This window comes from Lutjanus erythropterus, chromosome 9 (genome assembly GCF_056507025.1).
Source record: "Lutjanus erythropterus isolate fLutEry1 chromosome 9, fLutEry1.hap2, whole genome shotgun sequence".
NCBI lineage: Eukaryota > Metazoa > Chordata > Actinopteri > Lutjaniformes > Lutjanidae > Lutjanus > Lutjanus erythropterus.
Genome location: NC_139325.1, coordinates 10052501 through 10079886, shown reverse-complemented (window position 1 = coordinate 10079886; position 27386 = coordinate 10052501). Strand labels below are relative to the sequence as shown.

The following is a 27386-nucleotide window of genomic DNA, read 5'->3' as shown; positions in this document are numbered from 1 at the left end:
GACTGTCTGTCTTATCTTTAAAATCTTGTCTGTAAGAAAAGAGGCAAAGTCATTGCATCCCTTGGTGGACAACAGTTCAGGAGGGACTGATGCTGAGGGGTTTGTCAGTCTGTCAACAACAGTGAATAAGGTCCGTGCATTGTTGTTATTTTTGTTGATAATCTCAGAGAAAAATGACTGCCTTGCCCTTTTTAGCTCCAAGTTATAGATGCGCAGACTTTCCTTATAGATGTCATAATGAACCTGGAGTTTGTTTTTTCGCCACCTGCGTTCTGCTTTTCTACATTCTCTTTTTTGAGCTTTTATCAGTGTGGCATTCCTCCATGGTGCTTTTTTCTTACCAGAGACAACTTTGACCTTCATAGGAGCAACAGTGTCCATAATATTCATAGCTTTAGAGCTGAAACTATGAACCAGATCATCGACAGAGACTGAGGGCAGAGCTGGTGTAGGTGTAAAATCCTGGGTGAATAGTGTACAGGTGTTTTCGTTGATATAGCGTTTTCTGATCACCTCTGTTGTAGTTTTACTGGTGTTAGCGGAGATGGCCATTTTAAAGAAAACACAGTAATGATCAGAAAAGGCAACATCAGTCACCACAACCTCAGAAATGTTGAGCCCTTTGGAAATAATTAGATCTAAAATATGTCCCTTATTGTGTGTTGGATCTGTTACATGCTGGGAAAGTCCAAAGTTGTCCAGGATGTAGAAAAGTTCTTTTGCACTGCCATCTTTGGGATTATCAATATGAATATTAAAATCACCCACTATAACAACACAGTTGAAATCAATACACACAACAGACAATAGTCTAGAAAAGTCATCAACAAAGTGTGCACTATATTTTGGTGGCCTGTAAATGGTTACTAATACTGCTCGACAGGAGGATCTCAACTGCAGTGCTACATATTCAAAAGACTCAAACTTCCCATATGATAACTGTTTGCACTGGTAAACATCCTTGAATAAAGTGGCTACTCCACCTCCTTTCCTAAGTTGTCTAACTGAGCTGATAAAATGGAAGTTTGGGGGGGCTGATTCAATAAGAACTGCTGCGCTATTGTTTTCATTTAACCAAGTTTCAGTTAAAAACATAAAATCAAGGTTTTTGTTGATAATAAAATCATTAATTAATAGTGACTTGCCAACCAGAGACCTGATATTTAATAAAGCAAAGTTTAGTGTACTAATGCTGTTATCTGACACAGTCTGTGGCTGACGCATAACTGGAGTCAGATTAGGTAACGTAGCTGTGCGTTTTGAATACACATTGTTTTTCCTGATGCTAGTCAAAACAGGAATGACAGACCTTGGAGACGCCTCTGGCTGATACTTTTCAATCTCAAGATGTGTTTGACCATGCCACCGGCTATTTAAGATTGCCATAGTAACCATGTAGTTAGTGGGATAATGTGCAGCAAGGTCATTATTGTGAAATAAACCCCTTCAATGTGATTCTGCATCATCCTGTCAGGATTTATTTCACAATAATGACCTGCTCACTGTATATTATCCCCTACTCGTACCTCATACAGTGACAGTGAGTCACTTTAGTGTCCAGTCTGCCCTCAGTCCAAGTGTTTTTCTTGCCAAGTTTGGGTCATAGCCTCGCTCTTGCTGCTCTCCTGACCCTGTCTGTCCTGACCCTACTGCATCTTTGTCGTCCTTTGAGTTAGAGTCCTGGTCAGAGCCGCTGTAAATCACTTCAGTATTGTATGCCCTATTCCAAACTGGCCTCCGCTTGTTCACAGGGAAGCTGCCCACTTGCTTGGCTCTAGCACTTGAACTCATTCTCACGCCGCTTGGTGGTATGCTTTTCCCTATTTCAGTATGAATTCAACAGGTGACCAATTCTTACATATTGCACCTTTAATAGTAAGGCAATAATAAAATGTGTTGTTTGTAAAAGTAGGGTTATATAAGGTCATTTAAATTCAGTTTAGCCTTACACACTATTTTTAAGCCAACACCTTTAAAATTAGTTCACGGAGTAATTAAAGGATTGATTTTTAAGGTAGCCAGTGGTCTGGACAGGTTTTATTAATTGGATTTCGGATAAATGTAATGGAAATTTTCACATTAATTACCTTGTAGCCTGATTAATATACCAAAGTCATGAATACCTCTTAATATACAGCACAGCTCCTATGAATCAATCCATTAAAAAAAAAAAACTTGCTACAATACTTTTTGGAACAGTGTAGTTTATTGTCAATAAAAATATTAAGGATTAATTAACATTTAATTCTCACATTTTTGGAAAGATTAAAGTATAAAAGAAAAAAGGTGTATTTTGGTTTTAATCATACATGTGTGTTTTACGCACCTGTTGCCAGGTGATACAGAGGGGGACTTTGAACAGACAGTCTCACGACCTTCAGTGAATTATTGGAAACAATAAAGCGTCTCATTGATAAGGACACTCAGGCTCTTCTTAAATCGAGTCACTACATCAGCAGAGCAGAGCTGAGCGGTTGGACCTGCGCATCCACTTGTTGAGTTCATAATAGTTCACCGTCGCTCTATTTAAAGAGGCAACAACATGGCACACGGTCTGGTCAGACGGGAGTCGGTGGAAACGGAGATGCACAAGTCCGACGCCAAAAGAAAAACCTTCGTGTACACCAAAAAGAGGGGCTACGATGTTACCCGAAACCCCTACCTGAACAAGGTGAGTGCGGAGAGGCAGTTGTCTCAGTTTTCAGTTTGTTTCTGTGAACGACAATGACAAGCTAACTGCTGCCTTCAATGGCTGTAGGAAATATTGATGTCTAAGTCTGAATGGCGCGACAACGGGCAATCTTAAATGTAAATATAATCGAGTAAAGATGGAAATATTCTGTAATATCGTAATTCACGATGTTTAGCTAAGTGTTTCGTGATGGGTTATGGGCTTAAAACAACGTTTTGCTATCTTAATTAGTGTCTATATTGCTAATGTTATTGACACCTAGCTCACTAAGGTGTTAAATTGTGCTGCGTATTCAATGAAGTTCCTATTTCACTCCCTGCAACCATCAATAATAATTGAGATATGAGGTATGTATTTAATATTTGAATACTCGTACAACTTCTTCTTGACAACAGGACGCCGGCCGGAGCACTTGAGGACCCTTGAACGCAACATCAGCAGGGAGGTTTAGGTATCAGCTTTAGACGCGGTTATATTTAGATTTAAAGCGACCAAACGCTGTTGTCACACAGAGAGGGGCTTTTGTTAACATTGCCTTGTCACGCATTGCTTGTCAAAGACTGTAGCGTTAGTTTTATTTGTAGTAGTGCATTCTTAACACAATGAATGGCGACTCAGGCCTGTCTTCCCAGCACAGTAAACAATCAATGATTCAGCATATTGTGTCAAGCTGCTGTGGGCTCACTGTGAAAGCTGATATCTTGCCATGTAGGATAAGTCACTACTGTCCTTATAAAACTGTAAATATTTAAAGTTGGAGCTTTTTTACTCTTTCTTTTAGTAAAGTAAAATGAGGAACAGTGTTGGAAGTTGCATAATTATGCAACTGAGCAGCTTCCTTGCTGATCATGAGATCTGATGATGACTTTGCATAATATAATTATTGTCATTATGGGAAAAGGCAGGTCATTCTAGCCCTTTAAGATTGAAACATAACTTCTCTGACCAGTCTTTGCTGTTTAGCCTGATGCAGCCCATGTTTTCCCATGCTTTAAATGCATCATTAACAAAAGGGCCTGCGGGCTGCGTTTGAGCTCTTCCAGTGTTTTCTCTTGGTTTGTGTGGTGGGACGGGGCCCCAGGGGTCAAGTTGTGGTGATGTCTGGGGTCTCTGTCCATGGTGCTGACTGACCATCAAAACTACTGAATTCAGGACTACTCTTATGTCAAGGGTGCCCTAAGAAACAGAGCGTAGAGTGACCTCTCTATGTCAAAGTCAGACTAATTTTAGAACACTTGAACCGTCTATTTATTCACTCTGAGCTGTTTTCTGCACTCTCACCAGCCAAACATGTTTCCCTCTTGGAAGGGTGGTCTAATTTCTAGTTTCATTTCACAATGAATTTGCACAGTTTTCAGTATAAAAGCTGTTCCAGTGTGATAAAGGAAGCAGCTGGTCTTCCAGCCTGGGTGGTGTCAACAGTGAACTGATAAGTGAGACAGCGAGGTTCAAACAGGCCAGTGTGTGTGTGTGTGTGAGAGTGAGGGGTGATGGTGAGCTGGTGACTGCACAGAGACCTGTTTGTTAGGCAAGTTAATGACTCCACTCCTGAGACGTCCACACACTACACATCAACCCTGCTGTGTGCATGTTTTCACGTGTGCATGGTGTGGCAGGGTGAAGTGAAGTGTGTGTGCACTGATGTATTACAACTAGTAATAACACATTTGACAGTCATCTTTTATTGCGAGAGACTGCATTAAAGAGTCAGCCATGCTAGTTGAATCATTCATATAAACATGCAGTGTGTAGAAATGTAACAAATCAAAACATTTCCACATTAACATTAAGAATAAATTTACTAAAACAAACTGGACTGACACTGAGAAAATGGGCACATCTACTTACTATTATTATCAAGTACAAAACAGAGTTTCTGTTCTTGTACTACCATCCTCTTTGTGTCATCAAGTAATGTGTCCCTGATCTGGAGACACAATTGGACTGTGATGCAAAGATTTCGCTGTTAATTTAACAGTGACATTCTGCAGGACCTGATTATTGTTTATCTAAAAGTCATATGAGGACAGATTGCTTCACAGGTGATTTATAACATTGTATAATGTGATGCAGTACTGACAGCATTACATAACAGGGTAGGTTATTACCTAAGAAATCTAAAAACATGCAAAGAAGTCTGTTCAACCGCTGCAATATATCAGTCTGCAACAGTGCAGAGTCCTGCAAACATTATCAGATTTAAGTTGGATTTTAAAGTGATGAGCCTTGTTTGGTTTCTGACTAGATGCTGAATGGTTGTTGTTGTGATGTTTTGAGCTGCATCAATCAGAGAATCCATATGTTATGGAATGGGAATTGATATGATTTTATTGATACCAATGGCACTGTTGATAAGGGATGTCCCAATTCTCCCAATCTATGACTCAATATGATTTTTGATTTTATGGTCATTATTTGGTAAAAAATTTTTGATTTAAACATTTTTTTTTTAAACTTTTTAAAATCTGAGTCTGGATTTGCATGTCTCAGATGCTGGCAATCATGATACTCTTATTGATTCTGCTTTGATTCCCTTATTGATTCTCAATAGATTTTCTATGTGGGGAAAAAAAGGTTTGGCCTACGCAGATTTTCTGCATCAACTAACTGTTTTATGATCTCTGAGTCTGAACACAGTGTAGAAACAGAGTATAAAAAGGCATGCATGTGATAGGCCACGTTTTAGACTGTTTCTTCTTCTCTGCCATGACTCCTTCTTGTTGTTTCCAGCAGCGTAGACACATGAGTTTGATCTCACTGTTTTGCAATGTGAAACTGCCAGAAAAAACATGCCGGCATTGATAAAAATAATTGGTGAGCTTGGAGGTACAATTCAGACAGATCAGACAATTTACAGCTTCTCAAGTGGAACCAGCTCTCCGTTCCCATCCCTAGTTATGTTATGACTTCTCTCCTTTATCCTGGCCATTTGTCTTCTGAGTTGCGTTCAGATAGCGTGTGCATTTTTTCCTCCAGCATTTCCAATTTGCTCTCCAAAGTATGGCTGTGAGTCCTCCCAGGGAGATCTGAATTTGAGAGTTGGAGATTTATTTTTTTGTGGTCATCCATGCGATTGTGAAAGAAGCGCTTATGACAGTGAACACAAACAGGCACATGCTAACTAACACAGCTGTTAACAAGACTGATTGACAGAACATGACAGACCACCTTAACTTAAACATTCCATGTGTTTCTGAGTTCCTCAGAAAATAAACATTAATGTTAATTTTAATATTGGAACCATTTGATCCTTCCCTCATGAGTCTTCAGGTTAGAAATCTTGAAAACCCCCTTTGATTTTCTGTTGATGACATTTGAATTAGTGTTTTCTGCGTTTGCCTAACTGATCTGATTTCAAAACATTTATTTTTAAAAAATTCTTTAGACTGCGATGATGGCTGTTTGTAACAGAGGTCAGTCTCGGACTGATGGCGTCACCTCTTAAACCTGGCCTAGTAAACTGTTTGTTTACATCTCAATTTACACCTTGGGACCCTGAATTGGCCCAGTGTACAACAGGGCTTTGTAAGTGGGCTTGATAGGTTGACCTACATTCATGTGAAAGCATGGCCAGTCGAGCACTTAGGATGTTACACTAAATTTTGTCTGTTGAGGACTTGGCCTCAGACATTCAGATCTGGAGTCTTTAATCGAAGACTGAAGACACAAGAATATCATTTTACTCACAGACCAACAATCTTTCTTGCTCTTTTCCCTGTCTCCATTTCCTTGCTTTTTCTTTTTAGTTATGTTAAGAGTGAATGTTACGAGAGCCACGCTTCTTTGTTCTTCAGTTTACAAGACGGTTTTTCTTCTCCTTCTAAAGTTGGCCATCTTAAACGAGCTCACAATTTGTCTTGTTACATTGTTTTGGAAAAAAAAGTGTGGTTTAATAAGATTAATTGCATGAGTATAAAAACTGGGCTTGAATCTTTCAGCAAGAAGGATGTGAGGAGCTGGCTTTGACAGTTTGTACTCAGAACATTAGATTGTTCAATCACCAAGAAAAACAAGAGGAGGGTTTCTAAAACCATGATCCGTTTGTTTTCATTAAGAAAAATCTGTTTTTTGTTAGGGTTGTTTTGATACTGTTATCAGTATCAGAAATGCCTCTGATATAGCCTAAAATGATGACTTGTGTACTTGCAGAATCCAGCAAGTACACAAGTCCTATGCACTGATGTGATATCACATCATTTATTTAGAGCTTGACTGATAAAGGATTTTTGTGGCAGGTGCAAATACTGTTATATATCGGCTGACTGACATGGCTGTCTGGCTCTAAACCAGCATTTTTTAACCTAAACCCAGCTATACACCTATTACAGCAACCATATCACATCCATTAGGGTTTTACAACCAATTAAAATTTATTTAAATCACAACATGCCTTTTTGCAATTTTTAAATCACAGGAGGAGGATCACAGCAATATTTCCTAAAGGCAAAATGCGTGTCAAAAAACCTTTAAATTAATTAAATTAATGAATGTTGTGAGGCAGAGATGTCCTGTCCTACACATCAGATTCTACAGACTTGGTACAGATTCCTTCAAAAACAATCACGCCATCGTCATTTCAACATGTTTTTCAATCAAAATAATAATAATGATCATTACCTCTAATATAGCAAATCATATTTCAATTGCAGTACCAGTCAAAATAATCACAATTAGATATTTTTTCAAAATTATTCAACCCTAACATCCGTACAGGGTTTGTAGCATACAGCTGTAACTGGTACTTGATATTGGCTAATATGCAGGTATCATAATCAGTATTGGGAAGGAAAAAATGGTATCTGATTTTCTATTTAATTTTTAAAATTTATTTTGACGAAGTAAAAGTCTAACTTATGCCACTGTTTTACATTATTATTCAGGGACTTTATATTAGTTAGAAGAGACACTAAAACATGAATATTCCTGTACTGAATTACGTTGCAAACCAGGTATGTAGCTGATCCTCTTTGGTGGTTGTTTCTGATCAACCTGACCCTCTCATCAGGCAACTGAAGTGACCCAAACAGGCCCCCTCAAAACACAGGTTGGAGTCAGAGCAGAAAAAAAAGGTTTCTTATGCAGCCAGGTGAACCCTCTACTGTCAAACCCGTACATGAACCTGGGCGAGGAAATTGGAGGAGAAGGTAGGAAATGACTGCTGAAGCGTGTTAGTGGCCCGACACAGGCGGGCTTCTGTGGCTCAGGCAGTGGCACATTGTTGCCCTCGCTCTGATTTCAGCGAGCCCTGGGGACGAGGTGTGTTTACCTCCCTCAGCTGGCCCACTTCACCTCTAACAGGAGCCAGTCACAGCACAACCTGCTAATTGATGCTGAGGGACGCAGCGCTGAAAGCGGCCTGTCCTCACATCTACAGGCTTCGATTTCCTTTTAATCTCCCTGCTGTCACACTTATACCTGCAGAGCTGAAGCATGTGCGTAACATACGTACACACGGCTCCACTAACACTACCTCCGCCCTCTGCGGAGGTGGAACCGGATATTATAGGTGTGTTTTGTGTGCGCTCTCTGTGCAATAAAGAGATGAAGTGGGGTGCGAGGTGCAGAAAGGGTTCTCTGTGGCAAGGAAGAGAGCGCTGGCCACGCTCCACAGACCTCCTCTGTCTCTCTGCTTGATCACACGTTAATGAGGCATCTGTGTGAATCCCGGCCCTCAGTGCGTCTCTCTGACGCTGGTTCCGCCTTCTGCGGCCTTGAATAACAACAACAACAACAACCTCCTTAAAAATGCTCTTAGCGCCCAATCAGGGATGCTGTTTCACCTCAAACACTGCACAGGGCTGTCGGCAGTGTGTTGGCGGCCAACAGATGCCCATTCACTCACCGGCTCTGTGCTGTAGGTGCAGTCAGTCATAAAGGTTGGAGAGAATGAGAACTGCAGCTTCTCTTTGTTTGTTGACTTGTTTTACAGTTTCACAGCAACTGTTTGGCCGGCACATTTCACTTGTCTGCACAAAAACATCAAACTTGACAATAACAGAGTTTCCAGGGGTCCTTAAAAAGTCTGAAATCCAAGCCTTAAATGTCTTGAATACAGTTCAGAGAATTTGGACATTTTTTATTAAGAAATGACCCAAAGCGATTAATCAATTGTCAAAATAGCTGGCGATAAATTTAATAGTTGATTAATAATTGATTAATCATTGCAGCTCATCTGTTAAGTTGCAATAGTGCAGTTTTGTTTTAAATGTGTTTTTTGCAACTGTGCAGCCCAGTCATAATTTATGGGACCACATGAAACAACACATTTCACCTTAAGTCCTTTATTGCAATGGATTTTTTTTTTCAATGGAAGTCCCTGGAATGCACCAACTGAAAGAGCCCTCAGTTACAACAAAAAGTTGTTGCTTATATGTAAGAGAGTGGTTCAGTGTGTTTTTAGCTCAATCACTTTTTAGCCTAATGAGCTAAGCTAACCTTAGCTTTGTAAGAAAGAGACATCATGTCAAACCATGCTTAAAAAATCAGTATTCTTACTTTTTTTGGCCAGGTTGGCCATGAAATTGTATTCATAATGGTCTTAAAAAGGTCTTTTAACTTGTTGAAAACTTCACCACTCTGCAAACCCTGCACAATGAATAGTAGACACTAGAGGTGGGCGATGTTTATGGAGTTGGCGTCATGGACAATGACATCATTGTTGTTTGGTTGTGCCATAGCAGAAAAGCCAACTTGCTCAAGAGAATCCTAATGAGCTAAGCTAACCTTAGCTTGGTAGTAAAGAGATTCACGTCACACCATGCTTAAAAAATTGGTATTCTTCTTACTTTTTTATTTTTTTTTTAGTAAGCATAGCAGAAAAGCCAACTTGCTTTAGTGAATCCTCCTCACCTCATCATTGCTGTCACCAGTGAAGAGAACAGGCAGATCAACTTTTACATCCCTGCTGGGTGCCATACATATACATGCGTCATATGTTCCCTTGCCGGGCTTAAAAAGGTCTTCGTCTCCACAGTGCTTAGTTGTGTTCAGTCTTTCAAGCGTTAAACAAAGTTGCTGGCTAGTTATACTGAGGGAGCTCAGCTAAGAAAACAAGAAATAACAATGTCATTGTTGAAAGGAACACACTAATGGCAGAAAAGAAACACTGCTGCCGTAGCTGAGTGCTTGGGTTCGGGTTATTCTGCAGTAATAAACAGGAAATTGTAGTGCAATAGCAGCGGGAGCTTATTTATATTTTCTCTCCCACACATCCAAAACAGAATTTCACCAACAACTCCTGTCTCACATCAACACTAAGGAGACTTCCTCAAATACAGAGGGCTTTTAAATCCTGATGTCACGATGTTAGCGGGTCGATGACAACAGTAGCACATTCACAAAGACTTGCATTGAGATGCAGCAGGCCTCAGAATGAGAGATGGTACTGTCATTCACGCTTTTAGCGCTAAATCCCAAGAAAACTCAAATTGTTCCCCTTGATTAAACGGTGATGTTCTGTTTATTGAGGTTTTTAAGATCACCAACATTATGCATCATTAGAACCTACAAATGCTGAATAAAATGGAGAGCCGTTGCCCAGACAGCGCTGCAATTGGATGCCCCATTTGCAACCACAGGCTCCACATATGACATTGCAAGATGGCCCATCTGATGCAAGACTAGAATTAACAATCTCTGTTCTTGGCGAGCGCTGAGCAGCAGTGTATCAGATTGGGCACTGAGGATGTGTTGGCTTGCCAAATGGCGGCGTTCCTGATAACCTTCCATTGCAACTGGAAGTCATTAGGCCCTCATGTTAGATTTACTCTGGTTTGGCTGCTGCACTCATCAACTTTTGCTCCCAGAAAAGACTTCTTTTTTGCATTCACTGAGACCCACATAAATAAATTTAGAAACAAACAAACAAATGGAAACAAATATGCCTAGCTTTCAATTCTGAAATGGAAATGTTTCTGTGTCTGTGTGGCTTCCTGGATCCACTACTTTAGGTATGTGTAATGCTTTGTTGGCTTCTGACGGATCTGCTGAGTTTTCCATGTGAAACGTAATGTTCTCCAGCCAGTCTGTGTCTCAAGCAAAGTCTGATAAGGTTTTTATAGCAGTGTTTGTGCTCTAATACAATTATGTCACAACTGGTAATAGGTGCCAGTGGGAAAACAGCTTGATGACCCAACGATGACTTTAGCCAACCCAGTCCGGAATGCTGATTCCCACTGAGTCACCACATCAGCATGACATGAAGACGAAGACGTTCTGCGCTGTCAAGACTTTTTAAAAGCTTTTGTTGCTGACAGTTTTCTGTGTTGGTGAAGCATTACAGAAATGTTTTGTTTGTGCTAATAGCCAAAGTTCCCACAGACCTTGGTAATCTTTCTACATTTCTCAGTCTCTCAGCTTTTCTGGCCCCTATCCATCATATAGTCAACATTTCACATCCGAGGGCAAATCCTCTGATGGATATTTGTGATGATAGAGCAGTTGTTTTAAAGTAAATAATTTCACAAATATGTCTTGACTCAATAAAAGAGGGAGTAAATCATGACTCCCTAATGATGCTGATTCTGACAGATGTCAAGTTTTATCCCATGAGTCCTTAAATAGTTTTTCTTTTACATTTTTCACACACACTTATTTCCTTTCTTTCTGAGAGTTAGAAGAGAAGACTGAGACCATGTCACATCTGGAAAATAAAGCTGGAAGTCAGACACTAGAGCCAGTTTGTGGCTACCTTAGCTTAGCATTAAGAATGGAAGCGGTGACAGGTATTTGTCCAGCACCCTAATGGTGGCAAGAAGACCTGACAACTTCCTTTAAAACCAAAAATGTTTTGGATTTTGTACGGGTTATGGCTGCGTCATGAACATAATTGTTAACATGCTTACCTGTGTAGTATGCGAGTTACTGGAAGATTCCACTTGAGGGCACGCCAGAGAAATCAGATTGTATAAGCTAGGTGTAAAACATTCACCATTTAGTTTTGTGGAAACTTGGTCTCAGTGAACAGATGATGGATAAAATTGCCTGGTCAGCTCAGGCATCTGATGAATGGTGGTAGAATGGTTCACTGAATTCACCAAATAACACAAACAATCTAACACACTGACACAACGATAGACCAGCAACTCCCATGTTCTGCAAGGTAAAGGGATGATTTTTGCCAAAGAAGTCTGGTTGCTTTGGAGAGAGCGATATAACTTCAGTTCCCCATCAGAAAAGGCTGTCAGGTGGCAAGGTAAACCAGTGTCAATAGTCTAAATACAGCATACACTAGCTATTTTTTTAGGTGGACCTTTTTTAAGGTGGCTAAAGTAAGCCAATAACAGTTAGGTAATACATTGACTATGTATAAGTACCTCATACAACCCCACTTCAAACAATCCTAACTATCCCTTCAGTCATGTTTATGTGACTAAGTTACCCAAAGACCACTGCACTGACATCACTGGGTGGTGGTGGGTCTCTGGGTGGGGCAGAAATCATGTGAAAATGCCAGCATGTGAGTGTATATTACAGGCTGTTCAGAGGTGGATGACAGTGGTTATGTGAGGTTGAACTCGATGATGTTGGCAGTCAGATTACAAGCCCTCGCTTAACTGAGCGGTGAAAATGGGACAAAACTTTCTCTGTTCAGACTTTATGCCAAGTAGCAGCTGCACTTGTCAATCCCCCTCACTAGGTGGACAGCAGACCTCTACGGATATGTGTGTAAAATGTATGAGCGTGTGTGTGTGTGTGTGTGTGTGTGTGTGTGTGTGTGTGTGTGTGTGGGTGGGTGGGTAGTCCCAGGTGTGTCCAGGTGTTTCAGGTTGACCGCACACATTTCTGGTGACCAGACATTCCTCTGATGGACTGGAGTGGATCGGCCAGACAGAGAGAAAGTGCACCCTCGTTCCCCTCCAGTAACCATCCCTGACTTGAGCTTCACACACACAGACACACACACACACACACACACACACACACAGGCGCACACCCACTCTACATTTTATAAAGTAGTTTAAATAGGTTGTTAACCTGCAGCCACATAAGTGCTTTTATCAGTGTTGTTCAGGGCTGGCTCAAATAAAGAGTGTAATATGATCAGACTGTCAATTACACACACACACACACACACACACACACACACACACACAGACACTTGTGCTGCCGTGTTTATTCAGCAGCAGGTCCTTCGAAATAGCCCTACCTCCTCAGCTCACTTTTGTGTTTGTAAGATGGTCCTCATTCATTGGAGGACAACGGAGAAGCCATTAGCTCGTCCCAGACAGTCGGAGCCTCATCACCTCCCTATGAAGCTCATCTCAAGCATCCCACCTCTTTCTGCCCCTCCTGTCTTTCCCCTCCTCTTCAATGCTGCTTTTGTCTGTTATATTAGAGTGGTGGAGGTCCTGTCGTGTTTTTACAGAGATACAGCAGCAAGAATTTAAAGATTGTATTTTATTTCAGAGTTCTGAAACGTAGTGGATACATGACAGCTGTGTGCAAAGTGGAAGGTCAGAGAGATGACTACTTCCAAGACTGATCCTGTGTTGATTGACATGTTTTGTTTGGTGCACGCCCATGAGGGTGATTAGGAGGTTAGTAGTAAGAGATTTGTGTGAGTTAGTTAATGCACTAAAGGCCTGGATATACCAGCATTTACACTTAGAGTCTGACTAATACTGGATATTTTGGCCTGATGCTGATGTAGATATTATAGAGTAAATAATTCTGTTATTGGCCAGTACTAACTGTAGTGGTGAGCTAAAGCTGACTATAGACGAATCAAAGTACTGTAAGTTAACAAACCTCCATTGCTACGGTGGCGTCTCCCAATTTTCTACATTTACCTGAATCAACTAAGTCTGAAAATAAAAAGTTCATACAGTAACTTTTGGTTTCACATGGGACACAAACCCCACTCTCCTGGGTGAAAGTCAAGGGACTTCCGTGTTTATCCACTACAACCTCCTCTCTAAACTTCTCCCAACCGTTGATATCTACTGTACGTTAGCACTCATAGCAGAGTCAGGCGCTCACGGCTAGCATCAGGCAATGAGTAATAGCCAATCACAGCATGGTAGGGTAAGACTAAGCAGAACAGAAAGATTTTGCGGTGCAACTTAAGTTAAAGAAACAGGCAACTCAAGGTACAGGTTTTTCTGTTCCTTGTGTACTGACCATGAGCTACAGCCTTCCTGGTGACAGTGTTATGGCGTTTCTGTGTTTTTTTAACAGCAGTGATGTTTGCTTTGTGAAGAGAAGTTCTTTCCTTTCACATTTTTTACAGTCTGTGCATTTAAAGAAGCAGCTGCTGTGTCATTTGGACAGAAGACATTTTTGTCACCACAGAAACGACCAGTGACAACAGGAAAACACACTCCAGTGGCGCCCTCGCGTTAGCCTGACACGTCCGCTTCTTTAGAGCTGATGGTTCACCTCCCTCAGTGCAGTCACAGAGGTGAGCAGGGTAACTCACCTGTTTGTTCCTGCTGGACATCGACTACAGAATTAGACCTGAGACAGCCTCTGAAATTGGATTGGCTGTCTGTAGGACCACAAAGAGATTAATTGGAGATTTCCTGTGCTATTAAGACGGGTCAGCCAGTGGACACTTGGCTGCAAGTAAAGACATCTGTCAAATCATTGCGGCTTTATTTGCTCGCTGTTTATGTTGTGTTAGTCACAGTCATTTGTGTTTTTCCATTGTATCCAAAGCAGCATTTCTCAAACTTTTTACACCACGTACCACCTCATAAAATACTGAGGTCTCTAGATACCGCCTCACTGTTTTGTGCTGTTTATGTGCTACCAGGTCCTGTGGACCCTTCAGTGACACTTCTTAAGTAGCCACTAGTACTTCATTTCATATTTGAAATATTCTTCCCCTGATCTGCCCTTTTTTTTTAATAGTTCCAGTTTGGAGCCACAGGTACAGTGTTTTTGAACCATTCATTATGAATGTCTTAATTTTACCTCCTCCTACTGTCTCACCATCACAGTTTAACTTGTAACTATCAGGCTACTATTAAAACAAAGATACTGGAAAGTCAAAACTTATTTTAAATTAAATTAAAATTCATTTCATTTTAAAGTGTGACACTATTTTATGTTTCTAAATGAGTTAATTAAAAAAAAAAAAAACTCCATGTATTACTAAAGAGAGCTTGCGTACCTCCAGTGGAACACGTTCCACATGAAGGAACTAATGGACTCTGTCACCATGACTCAGTTGTGGAGTATTACTCAGTTGTTGCGCCAGATAAAGGACGTATTTGGACAGTATTGTAGTTACAAATACCTGTTAAGTCAGACATGGCTATGAAGGCCTGCACTATCACCTGAACATGGCCAATGAATGCTGAAGCCCCACTAGCCAAAAAGAGTTGCGGATGTCTTTAGAGACTTGGACACTTTCCCAGCAGCACTCAGGCTCCTAAGGGACCTGGACTGTAGAGCATGAAAAGGCTGCCTCAAGGGCATTGGCTGCATCTGAAGAACCCTACATGTCCGCAACCTCCACCCACTGAAGGCTGCCCTCCCTAAGTCAACAGCGGCTCGGTTTTCAAGGCTGTTTGACCAACAAGCGTGTCTGTACATTCACAAGTTGACACCTCCTGATTTAAGGAGCCCTGCGCTGGCATATTTGTTCAGGATGAGGAATTTAAGACGCTCCTTTTGGTGAGTCTCAGAGCTCAGGGTTGCTAGGTGGGGATCATGACTCATGAAAGTGAGAAGTTAATTAGAGGCTGAGTCGCTGTCTGCTCACTAATGGCAGATTTGGACAAAAGAAGAGCTGTTGTAGTCCATCCTGAAAGCTTTATAAGATTATAAATACAGATAATATATTCTTGTGAAGCCAAAGAAACTGGTACACAAAGCCTCTAACACTATGTAATGAATCTTTAAATTTCTCTTTATGCCAACATTGTTTCAGTAGTTACTTTCACCAGTATTTTCTGCTATGTTCATTGAATAAATACAATATTCTAGTCATATAGTAGGATTAAAATACAGTAAAAGTATGGCAAAATAGATCTGGCAAACATACAGCAGTGGCACCTCTTCAAAAGGGAAGAGATCTGTCACTATTAACAAATACACTATAGTATACACATATATAGTATACACATACACAGAATAAATTAACAATATTAAAGGGCAATTCCTTATATTCTTTTCCATGTTTTTCAAAGGGAAACTCTCACTCAGCTGTTAGCAAAAACGCTGACATAGGTAAGTGCAGTGATGCCCTCCCCTAAACTTTTTTAAAGGTGCAGTAAGTGATTCTGGAGAAAGATAGTTAATTGTTGAGTATCATTCCCAGATCATAAAAATACCAACCCTTTAGGTTGGTGATGATGTCAAAAAATTAATTATCTTTCTTAAGAATTGCTTACTGCATGTTTAACCTATGGGGGTTAATACACAGAAATGTCATCATGCAGAAACCTTCCTCAGGTCATGTGGGAAATTATTTGCAGAAGGGCTTGGGAAAATAGCATTTTGATGCTAAAACATACATACTTTGACCCCCCCCTGCCACCACACACACTTTAACTTCAAGGGTAACAAACTTGCATGACATACACAGGAAGTGTTCTTTCTATCTACATACATTGGAAATCTTGAACCTAACAATTGGCAACAGCAGCATCCCTTCGTCCTTCCTTTTCCCGGTCAAAGAAATGTGCCAAACTGGACTTTTGGTTATCTGCTTTAACTCTCAGTAACCACAAAGCATGACTGTAATAACAGGGAATTTAGCTTTTTATTCTGGCACCTGGTTACACTGGTTTAAGTTGCTCGAAGTGACAGCTCATCATATGATGTAGAGTTGTATGCTGACCAAAAGCTAACCTTGTTTATGCAGAAGCAACAAAGCTTAGGTAATGTGAGGCTCATGTCCCTGTAAGCATATGACTTGAGTGTAATGACATTTTCTTACAAGAATAAGACACTTTTCATTGTTTTATTAAAGGACCAGTGTGTAGGATTTAGTGGTATCTGTGGCAGTGAGCTAGCAGATTACAAACACCTTGCCTCACCCTCCCCTTCCAAAAAAGAAGGCTTGTCTGTTCTGGGCTACTGTAGAAATATGATGGTTCAACATGGTGGAAAGAGGATCCACAACTTCTGTAGATACAGCTCATTTTAAGGTTATTAAAACACAAAGATTCTTATTTTCAGGTATGAAAACCACACATGAAAACTACACATGAATATCCATAATCTGCCAATTAATCTGTCAATAAATCTGTGTAAACCTTACACACTGGACCTTTCAAGATCTCTAGCTTATAACAAGGAGGTTAAGGTCTTTTTCTAAACCAAACAAATGAAATTAAGCTTACAAACCTAGCACACAGAGCTCTGTTAGTGCCTGAGCATGTTTCCCTCATTGCTCCTAAGTAACACATCTAGCATCATTATTTGCACAGTGCAGAAATGTTGATAGAGAAAACACTAGCTATCTTTCTGATTAATGTGCTTGACCCTCTGAACAATGTTTGAATGCTATAGTCACCGGCCTGCTAATGACTACATTTGTTTAGGAATGAGAGTGCACATGCAGGCCTTACACGGCACATTTGTTGGGAGGCATTCATTGGGAAAAGCTTAGTCAGGCTGTAAGATCCTGAGAAGAGACGCATCGGAGCTGATGTGTGCTCTTTCTCTTCCTCCTGAGAGGAAGGGATGGATTTAAAGGGCTTTATTCACAGGGCAATCCTCTTGAACTCTTGTTATGGCTGCCATTTTAGCAGGAAACAGATGGGGGGCATCTGGCCTCTTGGTGAGAAAATCTACAGGATTTGGGCACAATAGGGCAACCTGCTACTCTATAGCTTCACACGGAATATGAGCACACAGCTTACATGAGGAAAACTGACACTGAGCAGTCATTTATATCCAGTCATAACAAGTCAAAATAAGTCCTGGCTTTCTACTACAAGCTGGAAAATTGCTGATGTTATTTTGTTTATGACAACAGCTAATGATAGGTTACATTCCAATTAGTTATATTTTATTCAGTATGTCATCTGCCTTCAAACATGTAGTGGCATGTGACCTTTTGCTGAACTTTACCTTTAGCCATGCAAGATATCTACTGTATCAGACTGTACGACTTGTCAGTAATACGTACAAAACATCACTTCAAGACAAATATTTGTTGAACTCATTGCCCCATTTTTCTGAAGTACTGTGCAGAACGTCCACTGAGGCGTTGTTTCCGTTCTGCTCTACAAATCATTAACAGTCTCTTTGTGTATTTAATGTGACGTTCATGTCCTACACATTCCCTCAGTTTTTCCTGTTCCTTTTATGAAAGATGGACAGATGGCAAATGTAGAGATTCGAAATGGACTATAAATTATGACATCCTGTAGAAAAAAATACTTACAATACCAGTGAACAGACTCAAATCATGACATGATTTACTGTAGGTGTATGGGAAACCCACTCCTCCACACACTTTCACACACTACTACTAAGTACTACTATGTTACAGACATTGTCATAAATGTTAAATATAGTGTATAGCAGTGGTTTTCAAACCTTTAGTGCTCAAGGCACACCAAAGGGCAAGCCAAAATCTGAAGGCAACAAGTAGCCTACTAGCCAATCAGAGTACAGGTGGGAAGAAAATAGGTATCCATCAATCAGGGCTTCTGATGTCACATTCTAATAATTCCCACCATCTGGTAACTGCATGAACCATAGACTGTCTTCACTTGGGTTTTCTACGGTGATGATTAGCCTCAGTGCTGTTTTCTGACATCTTAAAAGACCCATTTGTCCTGTACGTTATACAGGTGGTCTGGTGTTTCTCACTGTGGCAGGTTTACTGGGCTCATTGTGCAGTCCTGTCTGCCTCTGAGCACTGATGTTCTGCTAACATGAGGAGAAAGACAGGAGATAATGAGCTGTCTTTGATTGCTTCTAAGCCACAATAGGATACAGGCTACTACAGTACATTATTATGGAAGAGATGGAAGAACAACAGCTAGAATGCAGGCGGCATACCGAGTGTGCAAAATGGATTAAACATGCAGTCATAGTACATTTATTCTTATAGTTTCAATCATCAGGAAAACCAGTCATGAATCCTAGTAAGTTGAATTCTTACCCATACACTGATTTCAGAGATTAAGTGGAAAGAAGCAAGGCTTTTGCTAAGTCCTTCAAAGCAGACCTTGAAAGACCTGAACCATGGGCTCGTCCGGGATTTGAACCCGGGACCTCTCACACCCGAAGCGAGAATCATACCTCTAGACCAACGAGCCATATATATGATAGGAATTTGCACGTTCATCTCAACAGAATGCTTTTGGTTAGTAACAGATGTCAATTGTTGATTATGTGGCATTTGTGTTGCGATTGAACTTCATTATCATCGCAGTGTGTAAATTGCTCGAAATCGGTGTTTAGAGATCAGTGTCTAAGACTTACAGAGATCCATAGATAGTATATGGCAGAAATTTAATATAATAGCAGAATCCTTGTGTTTTTGTTTTGAGCTATTTATATCTGCAGAGGGAACGCATCCTCTTGCATGGAATTTGTGTCTATGTTACACTAGTTTCACACTACTCATGGCTACACCTGCTAGTTCGCCACTAAATTTGACATATTGGTCCTTTAATGGACTTACCGAAGATTTGAACCCAAGATCTCTCGCACCCTAAATGAGAATCATATCCTAGACCAAGAAGCCGCAAAAAATGGAAAAATGCTGCCCAATTTGGCAGCTGACCTGTCAGCTGCAGGTCATGACAGGTCATCCGTCTTGTGGAAGATGACAGATGAAATGCATAAGAACAATGATCATGTTGGCACCTGCAGCAAAAGAAAAGGTAACCAAAGCTGCTTCACTTTCAGGATGCTGGTATTTTGCATGCTGGCTCACTTGAATAGAACCAAGCCATCACTACTGTTGCTAGCAACACCTGTGGTTTCTCTATGACAAGTCAAAGCTAGAGAAGGGTGGAGTGACACAGAATCCAAACTCCACCGGCTTAAAGTAGACTCATACCTGAAACAGCACACCCTGAGACCAACAAGCCACAAAAGAAGTGTGAATTTGCACTTTCCTGTTGATGAAATTCTTCTACAGACCTATACTGTTAATGATGTGGCCTCTTTTATGTGGTTGAACCCAATTATCATGTGTTTGGTGTGTAAACCACATTTCATAGCAATCCATCCAGTTAAACAACTTTAAAATTCACACTTGCTTAACACTGAATTGAAATGGAATGAGTTTAAAGGTCCTTTGTATAAGATTTACGAGGCTCTGTTGGCAGAACATGGCTTTCGCACCTGTTTCGTGGCCACCGTAGGTTCTCCCACACACTTTAAAGAAAAGAGGTGTTTGCAATCTGACCACAAAATCCTACATTACTACTTCTTTAAAAATCTTTTTTCAGCTCACCTGGAACTTGAGCTCGCTCACACCTTCAGTGAGAAGCATACCCCCTAGACCAACAAGCCTGTCAGAGTGGGATTTTCGCTTTCCCGTCAAGAGAATCATGAATTTTTAGAAAGCATATCATGGCAATCCATCCAGCAGATATTTCAGTCTGGACCATGAACCTACTGACATTGCCATCCATACATCCACACTGTGACCATGGCTAAAAATGCAATATTTACATGAGTTAGTGCTGATTCAGTGACTCATTTTATTGACATTTTATGATCCTGTTCAACACAAGAAATATTACTATAAATGGACAACTACCGCAGTATAAAAAGTATCGCAAAATTGAATATTTGACCTTATAAAACTGTTGGTGTAATGACTGCCACGTGTAATAACATCACTTCATCTATATTCTGGGCTCAGTTTGGGGTAATTATTACATTATTTACTGTGGACTGTATATCTGAACTCTCTTGGATTTCCAACCAAAAAGCTTTTGCACCATTAGCGGAATGACAAGATTTATTAGCTTCTCTCATTGGCCTGTGGTTGAAACATAAAACTTATTAAATCAACATGTCTGTCATGTCTGTTAATAGATATTCACATAGGTCATGTAGGTTAAAGACATTAGATGAAATGAAAAGCAGAAACAAAATGTCATCTCTCTCCCCTTTCATGTGGGGGTCTTTATGGCACTTGAGAAAAACGTTTGTGTTGCCGTGAAGTCGTTACAGGAGATTCATTGTGGCCATTTGTAATGGAATTTCCACCAGAGAGGGAACTTCCCCTTTAACACAGTACTGTAGACCGACCTCAAGGTAGCTCTGGGGTGTCTCAAGGCTCCCCTCAGTACGCCAAACACACACTCTCTTGCTCACTTTCTCTGACGCACACACGCAAATTTGTGCACATGCAGTCATGCATACAAGCACGCACGTACAAACTAATGTACACCAGAGTTTTCCATTCTTCGAAGTTGCACCTGCAGGCAGAAGGCAGAGTCCATAAATAAACCTCCTCACTCACCCTCTGTGTACAATTAGGATCATTTAAGAAAACCTTCAATCTTACTTTCCAATGACAGGAAACATCTTAAAGGCCCTCAAGTTGGCTTTTAGAAAGTGGCCGGGCCCTTGCATGGAACTTGTGACCAGGACTGGGGCAAATCAACCACGTAATCAGCGTCACTGATTGTGGAAATACGTCGATTTGCATCACGTGCGTTGACGCTTGCAGTGAACTGCTGCACCCAGTCAAAGCATGGATTCACCTGGAGAATAAGCTGCTCGCCAGCTGTCATCATAAGTGTGGGAGTATTTCACATAGAGATGCAACAGCATGCATCAAGCTCTGCAAACTGGAAATGGTTTATCACAGTGGTGCAACAGCTCTGCAAGCTGAAAGCACTGGAGTGCTTCATCAAGCAGCAGCAGCAAAATTGCACAGTCCCTTTTACTTTCTGTCAGCGCTCAAGCATCTCGTTTTAGGATTATCAACAGGTAGAACGTCTTTCAGTTAGTTCATGATTTCTATTTTCCAGATTTTTTGGGTGGACCTGAAATATGGCTCGGGGACGTCCTCCAACACTACCACCTCCTCCTCCCCTAACCCTCCCTAACATTCAGTAACAAACATACTTTCTGCGACTCTCTCAGTCCAAATCAGCCCAGCAGTTCACTTCAGCTCACTTCAGTTCCAACAACACTACACAGAAGAAACAAAAATACCACCCTGTCACCGTCCTCTGGCTCTGGTGGCTTGAACATGTCTTCACGTGTCCAGTAAAGCTGCTAGACAGAATATCATTGTTTCAGGCTGGTTTCAGGTGGTAGTGGTGTTTGACAGTGAGACAGCAGAGTGGACACACCCCAAGCATTTCAGAACAGAGAGAACTTCTAATTTTTTCATGATTTTGACACCTAATTTTTTCTACTTTAATGGCCATGTGTGAGTGGGGAATGGCAGCAACTAACGTTAAAGACTGTGACTGTGATCTGTAACTTCTTCAGTGTTATATGATATGTTTTATTTTCCTTGCCCCACACTGATGCAACAATACATTGCCAGTAATGATCTTAACTAGGGTTTGGTGTGATTAAATTAATATGTGCCATAGGAACTCTTTGGAATTTAAGGTCCAGTATTTTTTCTGATCAGATATCTGGCAAATTAGGTCTATTAAATAGGATGGACACATTCAAAATATTCTTTTTTTTGGTTATTTTGGGTGAATTAATTGTTATATTAATTAAATAATCATATTAAGAATAATTGATACATTTGTTGTTAAATTAGTCGACTAATCAAAAAATAATCCTTGGATTAATTGATTAAAAAAATAATCATTTGGTGCAGCCCTACCTGTGACTGTATAGTTTGTTAGTGTTAGGTCAGGTGTTGTATCGTGTATCGAATGAGGTGTTAGAGGAGAGGCTTTTAAGGAAAAACTGGTGCACCTGTCATGTGTTGAACAGAAAACCAGTCTAATGTGTCAGAGGGTAGAGGTCAGCCAGCATATGATTTTCTGGCATGTGTGGAGCTCTGGTACTAAGAAGTGTGTGCAGAAGGAAAGGGTCACTCGAAGGCCTTTTTGTTTGCTTTTATGATGTGTGTCAGCACGTCAACTCCTTGGGAAATGAACACAGACATCTCTGACCTCCACTGTGACATCGCTGCTTCAGTCCTTCTGACTCCTGGATGTTGAGACTACCACTTTGGTATGTTCAGATTGGTTTATGCTGAAATATATTAAAGTAAGTGTCCAACCCAATGGAGTTTTCAGACTGTTTTGACACAATGTGTAAATTCTCCAAAGTTTACAAGCGTTTTGGTAGCTGTTAGCTTACATTTGTTTTTGACTCGTTCTGACAGACTTCCAGTGAACATGTGCTAACCGTGTGTCAGCCCAACTGATCCGCCTGCTCCGCTTAATACTGTGACATGCTTTCCTGGCTCCGTTTTCAGAGGAGTCGCTGATTGAGCTATTTCCAAAGCAAAGCCACATCGATGAGTTTATGCTCATGCTCGTCTTAAACATAAGCAAATATAAGAACAGCCAGGACTGAAAGCAGACAACGTTCATTTGTAGGGGAGTGGGTCAGAAAAATCAGCACTGCTGGAAGGGGAGGTGATGAGTATTGATTTAAAGCTGTTGGACAACACTGTGATGAATAGTGACAAGCACACTGGCAGCAGAAGTGGTTGTTGAGGTCAGGTCCCAGCTGAAGGGAGCCAGGTTACTGTTCCCCTAAAGTAACCTCAGGAAATGACTTTACCTCTGCTCACTCCAGGGGCTCTGCAGCCTGGCTGCTGCTCTGCTACAGCACTAAACAGGGAAATTGTTTTTACAAGCATGTTAGACATAGATGGTCAGTAGTGTAAAATATTGCAAAATGTTCATTGATGATCTGTGAAGTAATGAGTGTTGAAGGGGCAATTCACCCCAAAATCAAAAATATACATTTTTTCCCCCTTGCCTGAAGTGCTTTTTTCCGACCAGATGTTTTTGGTGTGAGTTGCAGAGTTTTGGAGATATTGGCCTTCTCATCAATATAATGGAACCAGATGGTCCTCGGCTTGAGGTACTTGAAGCGCCCCCAAAAAATACATTTGAAAAATTCAAAAACATTTTCTCCTTCCAAAAATCATGACCTGGTCACTCAAGATAATCCACAGACCTAGTGTTGAGCTGTTTCATATAGGAACTACTTTCTTTCTGATAGAATCTACCAGAACTACTTAAGAATCTCAAACTTTGTCTACTAGAAAAAGTTTCTACCAGAAAGATAGTAGTTCCTACTTGAAACTGCTCACGACAAGGTCTGTGGATTATCTTGAGTAAACGGGTATTGATTTTTGGGAAGAGACACTGGTTTTGAATTTTTCAAATGTAGGCTACTTTTTGATGCTTTAAACATCACAAGCCAAATACCATTTAGTCTCATTATATTGCAGAGAAGGCAGACATCTCTACGGCCAAAATATCCAAAACTCACACACTCACTCCAAAATACCTAGCTGGATAAATAGTTCTGCTAGCCAGAGGACAAAAAAAAAAAAAAAAAAAAAAAAAATATATATATATATATATATATATATATGTATATATATATACACACATATATATATATATATGTATATATATATGTATATATATATATATATATATGTATATATATATATATATATATATATATATACACATATATATACATATATATACATATTATTTTGGGGTGAACTGTCCCTTTAAATTGTCATTTAAGTAGGCACATAATACACGAAGTGGCCTATTTGACTTAAAAGTATGTGTATGTGCTATGCACTATATTTAAAGGTCTATACTTAAAGGTCTACATAAAATTTTTAGAAAAACCTTGTTATTAGTGACACCAGTGGTCTTTAAAGTGAACTGCAGTCGGTATCAAAGTTGGCAAAGGTAAACTCATTCTTTACTCATGTACAAATACAGATACTTGCGTAAAAAAAGGTATTAGGATATTAGGATTAGGATATTAACAGTTTTAGGATATGGCTGAGGTCACATTTCTGTGAGCTGGTGTGCAGACACAGCTACACAGCAGGATGACTCTGTTACAGGATAGATGGTCGTCTAATGTTGCCACCGTTTCCACTTGATTGCTGATGCCTATAGAATTTATATAGTGTAGGATGACTACTGTGGCCGTTTGGAACAATGAGCACAGTGATGCCATTAGACGTGCCTCCTCAAAATCAGGAAATGCATTCCTGTGAAGCGTAGGCCCAACATGTAGCCCTTTTAAAGACGTGGTTTAAGTTTACCACAAAACCTGCAGAATTTTTCTTTCTGAAACCCAAGATCATCGGTGGACAGGCTCCATATGGGTGTATAATTTAAATGATTGACACTGACACTGATACTGAGACCTGCCCCCCCCCCCCCCCACTATGAGGGATATCCCATCGTTAAGTGCAAAATGACTGGCAGCAGGCATGTTCTCAAGTGCGTGCGCAAACACTCTCTGCTCCCTTTTTGTTGTAAGCGGTTCTTAGAAAAAAGAGGAGAGATGGATGGAGGGTCAGGGTTCATTTTCATAGTGAGGAGAACAGAAATTTTTTGAGGGGGTGGCGGAGTGTTGAAGGGGACCGGTTTGAGCAAAAGGTCAGTATTTGCGTTTGACAAGAACCAGTCCAGTGCTCACCTCCATTCAGATTCATGGCTGCTGTGTGCGTTTTGCAGATCAAACTCTGCAGAGTGCGCGTGAACACTCACATGCACTGACATGAATGAGCGCATTCATTTTGGCCCTCTTTCTCATTCTTCCCTTTTATCACTCCACTAGCACACACTTACCCACTTATCCTAATGTAAAATGTAAGACAACACATGAGAACACATCATACGTTTCTAAACTGGGTATGTCGGCTGCCTCCGCTGTGCAGCGGAAACCACTAAAGAGCGCGCTGTAGAGGTTTCACACCTGCTTTATTTCTCTTTCTTTCCATCTCATGAAGGGTTTGACCAGAAAGGGCTGGTGAAGGCCAACACCAACATTTTGGATTGGAGCTGCTAATCACATATTCAGTTCCTATAAACTTCAACATTTACATGTAAGAAATTCCTAAAGAATGAGAAAGAGTTGTTCATTGCAACAAAGGTCCCTGAACACAGCAGTTGGTGTTACATTCGTAGTACAGGCATATGGCAGTGATTCCCAGACAAGGGGAACTTTATTTCTATAGTTCCCAGGCTATATGTGGAAAGGATATGGAGTACTCAACTAATAAGAGTAAACAAAAATTGTGATTTGAGTTTAAAGAAAAATTGAGTCAGCTGTAACACCTTGACAACTTTGGGATTGGGATTGGGAATGCATTAAAGTAGTTTAAAAGCTATAGTGGATTAAGTCTGAAAAAGTTAGCTAAAAGAAAAATGGTTAAAATTCATCGTATATAAATTAAAACAATGGTTAAATGGTTGAAACGTCTCACTTCAGCCACTAGTACTACAAATGCAGCCTAGACCAAATCAACCTAAATACTGACAGCTCAAGTGTGTGAAAAAAGATCGTAAAAATGTCCATTTGTAAATAGTTAATAGTCTTAAATAACATCCCCTTTGTATCAGTTGTGCACATTTCAGGGATAGACGCTTATATTTTTAAGCGCTGGCCCCACAGGCTACCAAGCCCCTAAATTTGGTGGCCAACGTACATTTTTGGTGGCTCAAATGATGTGTAAAAATGTGAAAAACAGACAAGGTACAGCCTTCCTTCCTGTGACACTTGTTGTCCACTTTTCCCATGAACTGTGAACGGTGTTTCTTGAAGGATTTTTTTCCAGTGAAAAAGAAGCTAGACCTCTCGGCTATTTGTGGAAACTGGTACCACACATCACAGTACATTACATCCTTAGATGTGTTATAGACATTTAAACTCCTGCTTCCATTACTCCTGAATTTTCGCTGCTGTTTTGTTTTTTCATGGTCCTAGGCGTATCGATCGACATCGATAATTATTGATGATGTGTTGGTTAGGGTTAGGGTTTTTCGAAGGCTCACAGTATGGGGATAAACATGTCCACACTAGCTCAATTAAATGGAATATATGGTGGCCACATTTTGTGGCTACAGGTCATCAGACCATGGTTTATGTTGAACCCTATGCTGGAACATGAGTGATGATGTTGATGAAGGGATACTTGAGTTCATCTGATAGGGGCAGTGGGGGTGTGTCTGAAAAACAAGGTTGAGGACCAGTGTGTGGCATACTTCTTAACCACAAGGTTAAGAACTCTTAATAAAAATCTGCTGCCTGCCCTGTAGAATAGACTCTATTCTCTCTTCTCTGTTCTTTTCATTCTTTCTTCCATCCACCCTTTGTCCCCTTTTAAGCCTCTCCTCTCACAAAACTCTTTCACTCCCCCGCCTCCTCACTCTGTCACCTCTCACATCCCCAAAACTGCCATGATGGAAACATAAAATGTTCTGCTCATATTTTACAGTAATCAGTGAGGGGGATTTCCAAGCTGGGTGAAAACTGTGATACAGCAGCTTTAAGCTGGCTGTCGTGGAAAAGTCTCACTCCTGAGGAGTTGGTGGGAGCCTGGTCAGCTGGGTCGTCACTCCCACAGCCAGCGAAATAAGAGTGGGATCTGGCTGGTGTCATGCCTCTGGTACATCTCTTCTGGATCTTTTCAATTTACAGTCATTTATCAAGTGTTGCTTCCAAATGAAATCTCTGGACATCTTCAGTAGACTTGTCATTTTTGGATATGGATTGGTGACACAAATGAGAAACTTTAAAAACTTGCTGCAAAGAGAGGCATGCTCTTCTTCTTTAGTAC

At 40.5% G+C, this 27386-nt stretch overlaps 1 protein-coding gene and 1 non-coding gene across 2 annotated transcripts in view; one reads left to right on the top strand and one right to left on the bottom strand.

The window, feature by feature from the left end:
* Window positions 1-2467: 2467 nt before the first annotated feature.
* The window catches only part of me1 (malic enzyme 1, NADP(+)-dependent, cytosolic), a 112169-nt gene continuing 87250 nt past the window's right edge, over window positions 2468-27386 (top strand). The window contains exon 1 of the mRNA XM_084726109.1: window positions 2468-2671. Coding sequence (XP_084582235.1) covers window positions 2543-2671 — 129 coding nt within the window. The 5' untranslated portion in view covers window positions 2468-2542. The remainder of the gene's footprint in view (window positions 2672-27386) is intronic.
* trnap-cgg (transfer RNA proline (anticodon CGG)) lies at window positions 18847-18918 on the bottom strand. The gene has a single exon. It is a non-coding gene; the product is annotated as a tRNA-Pro (tRNA).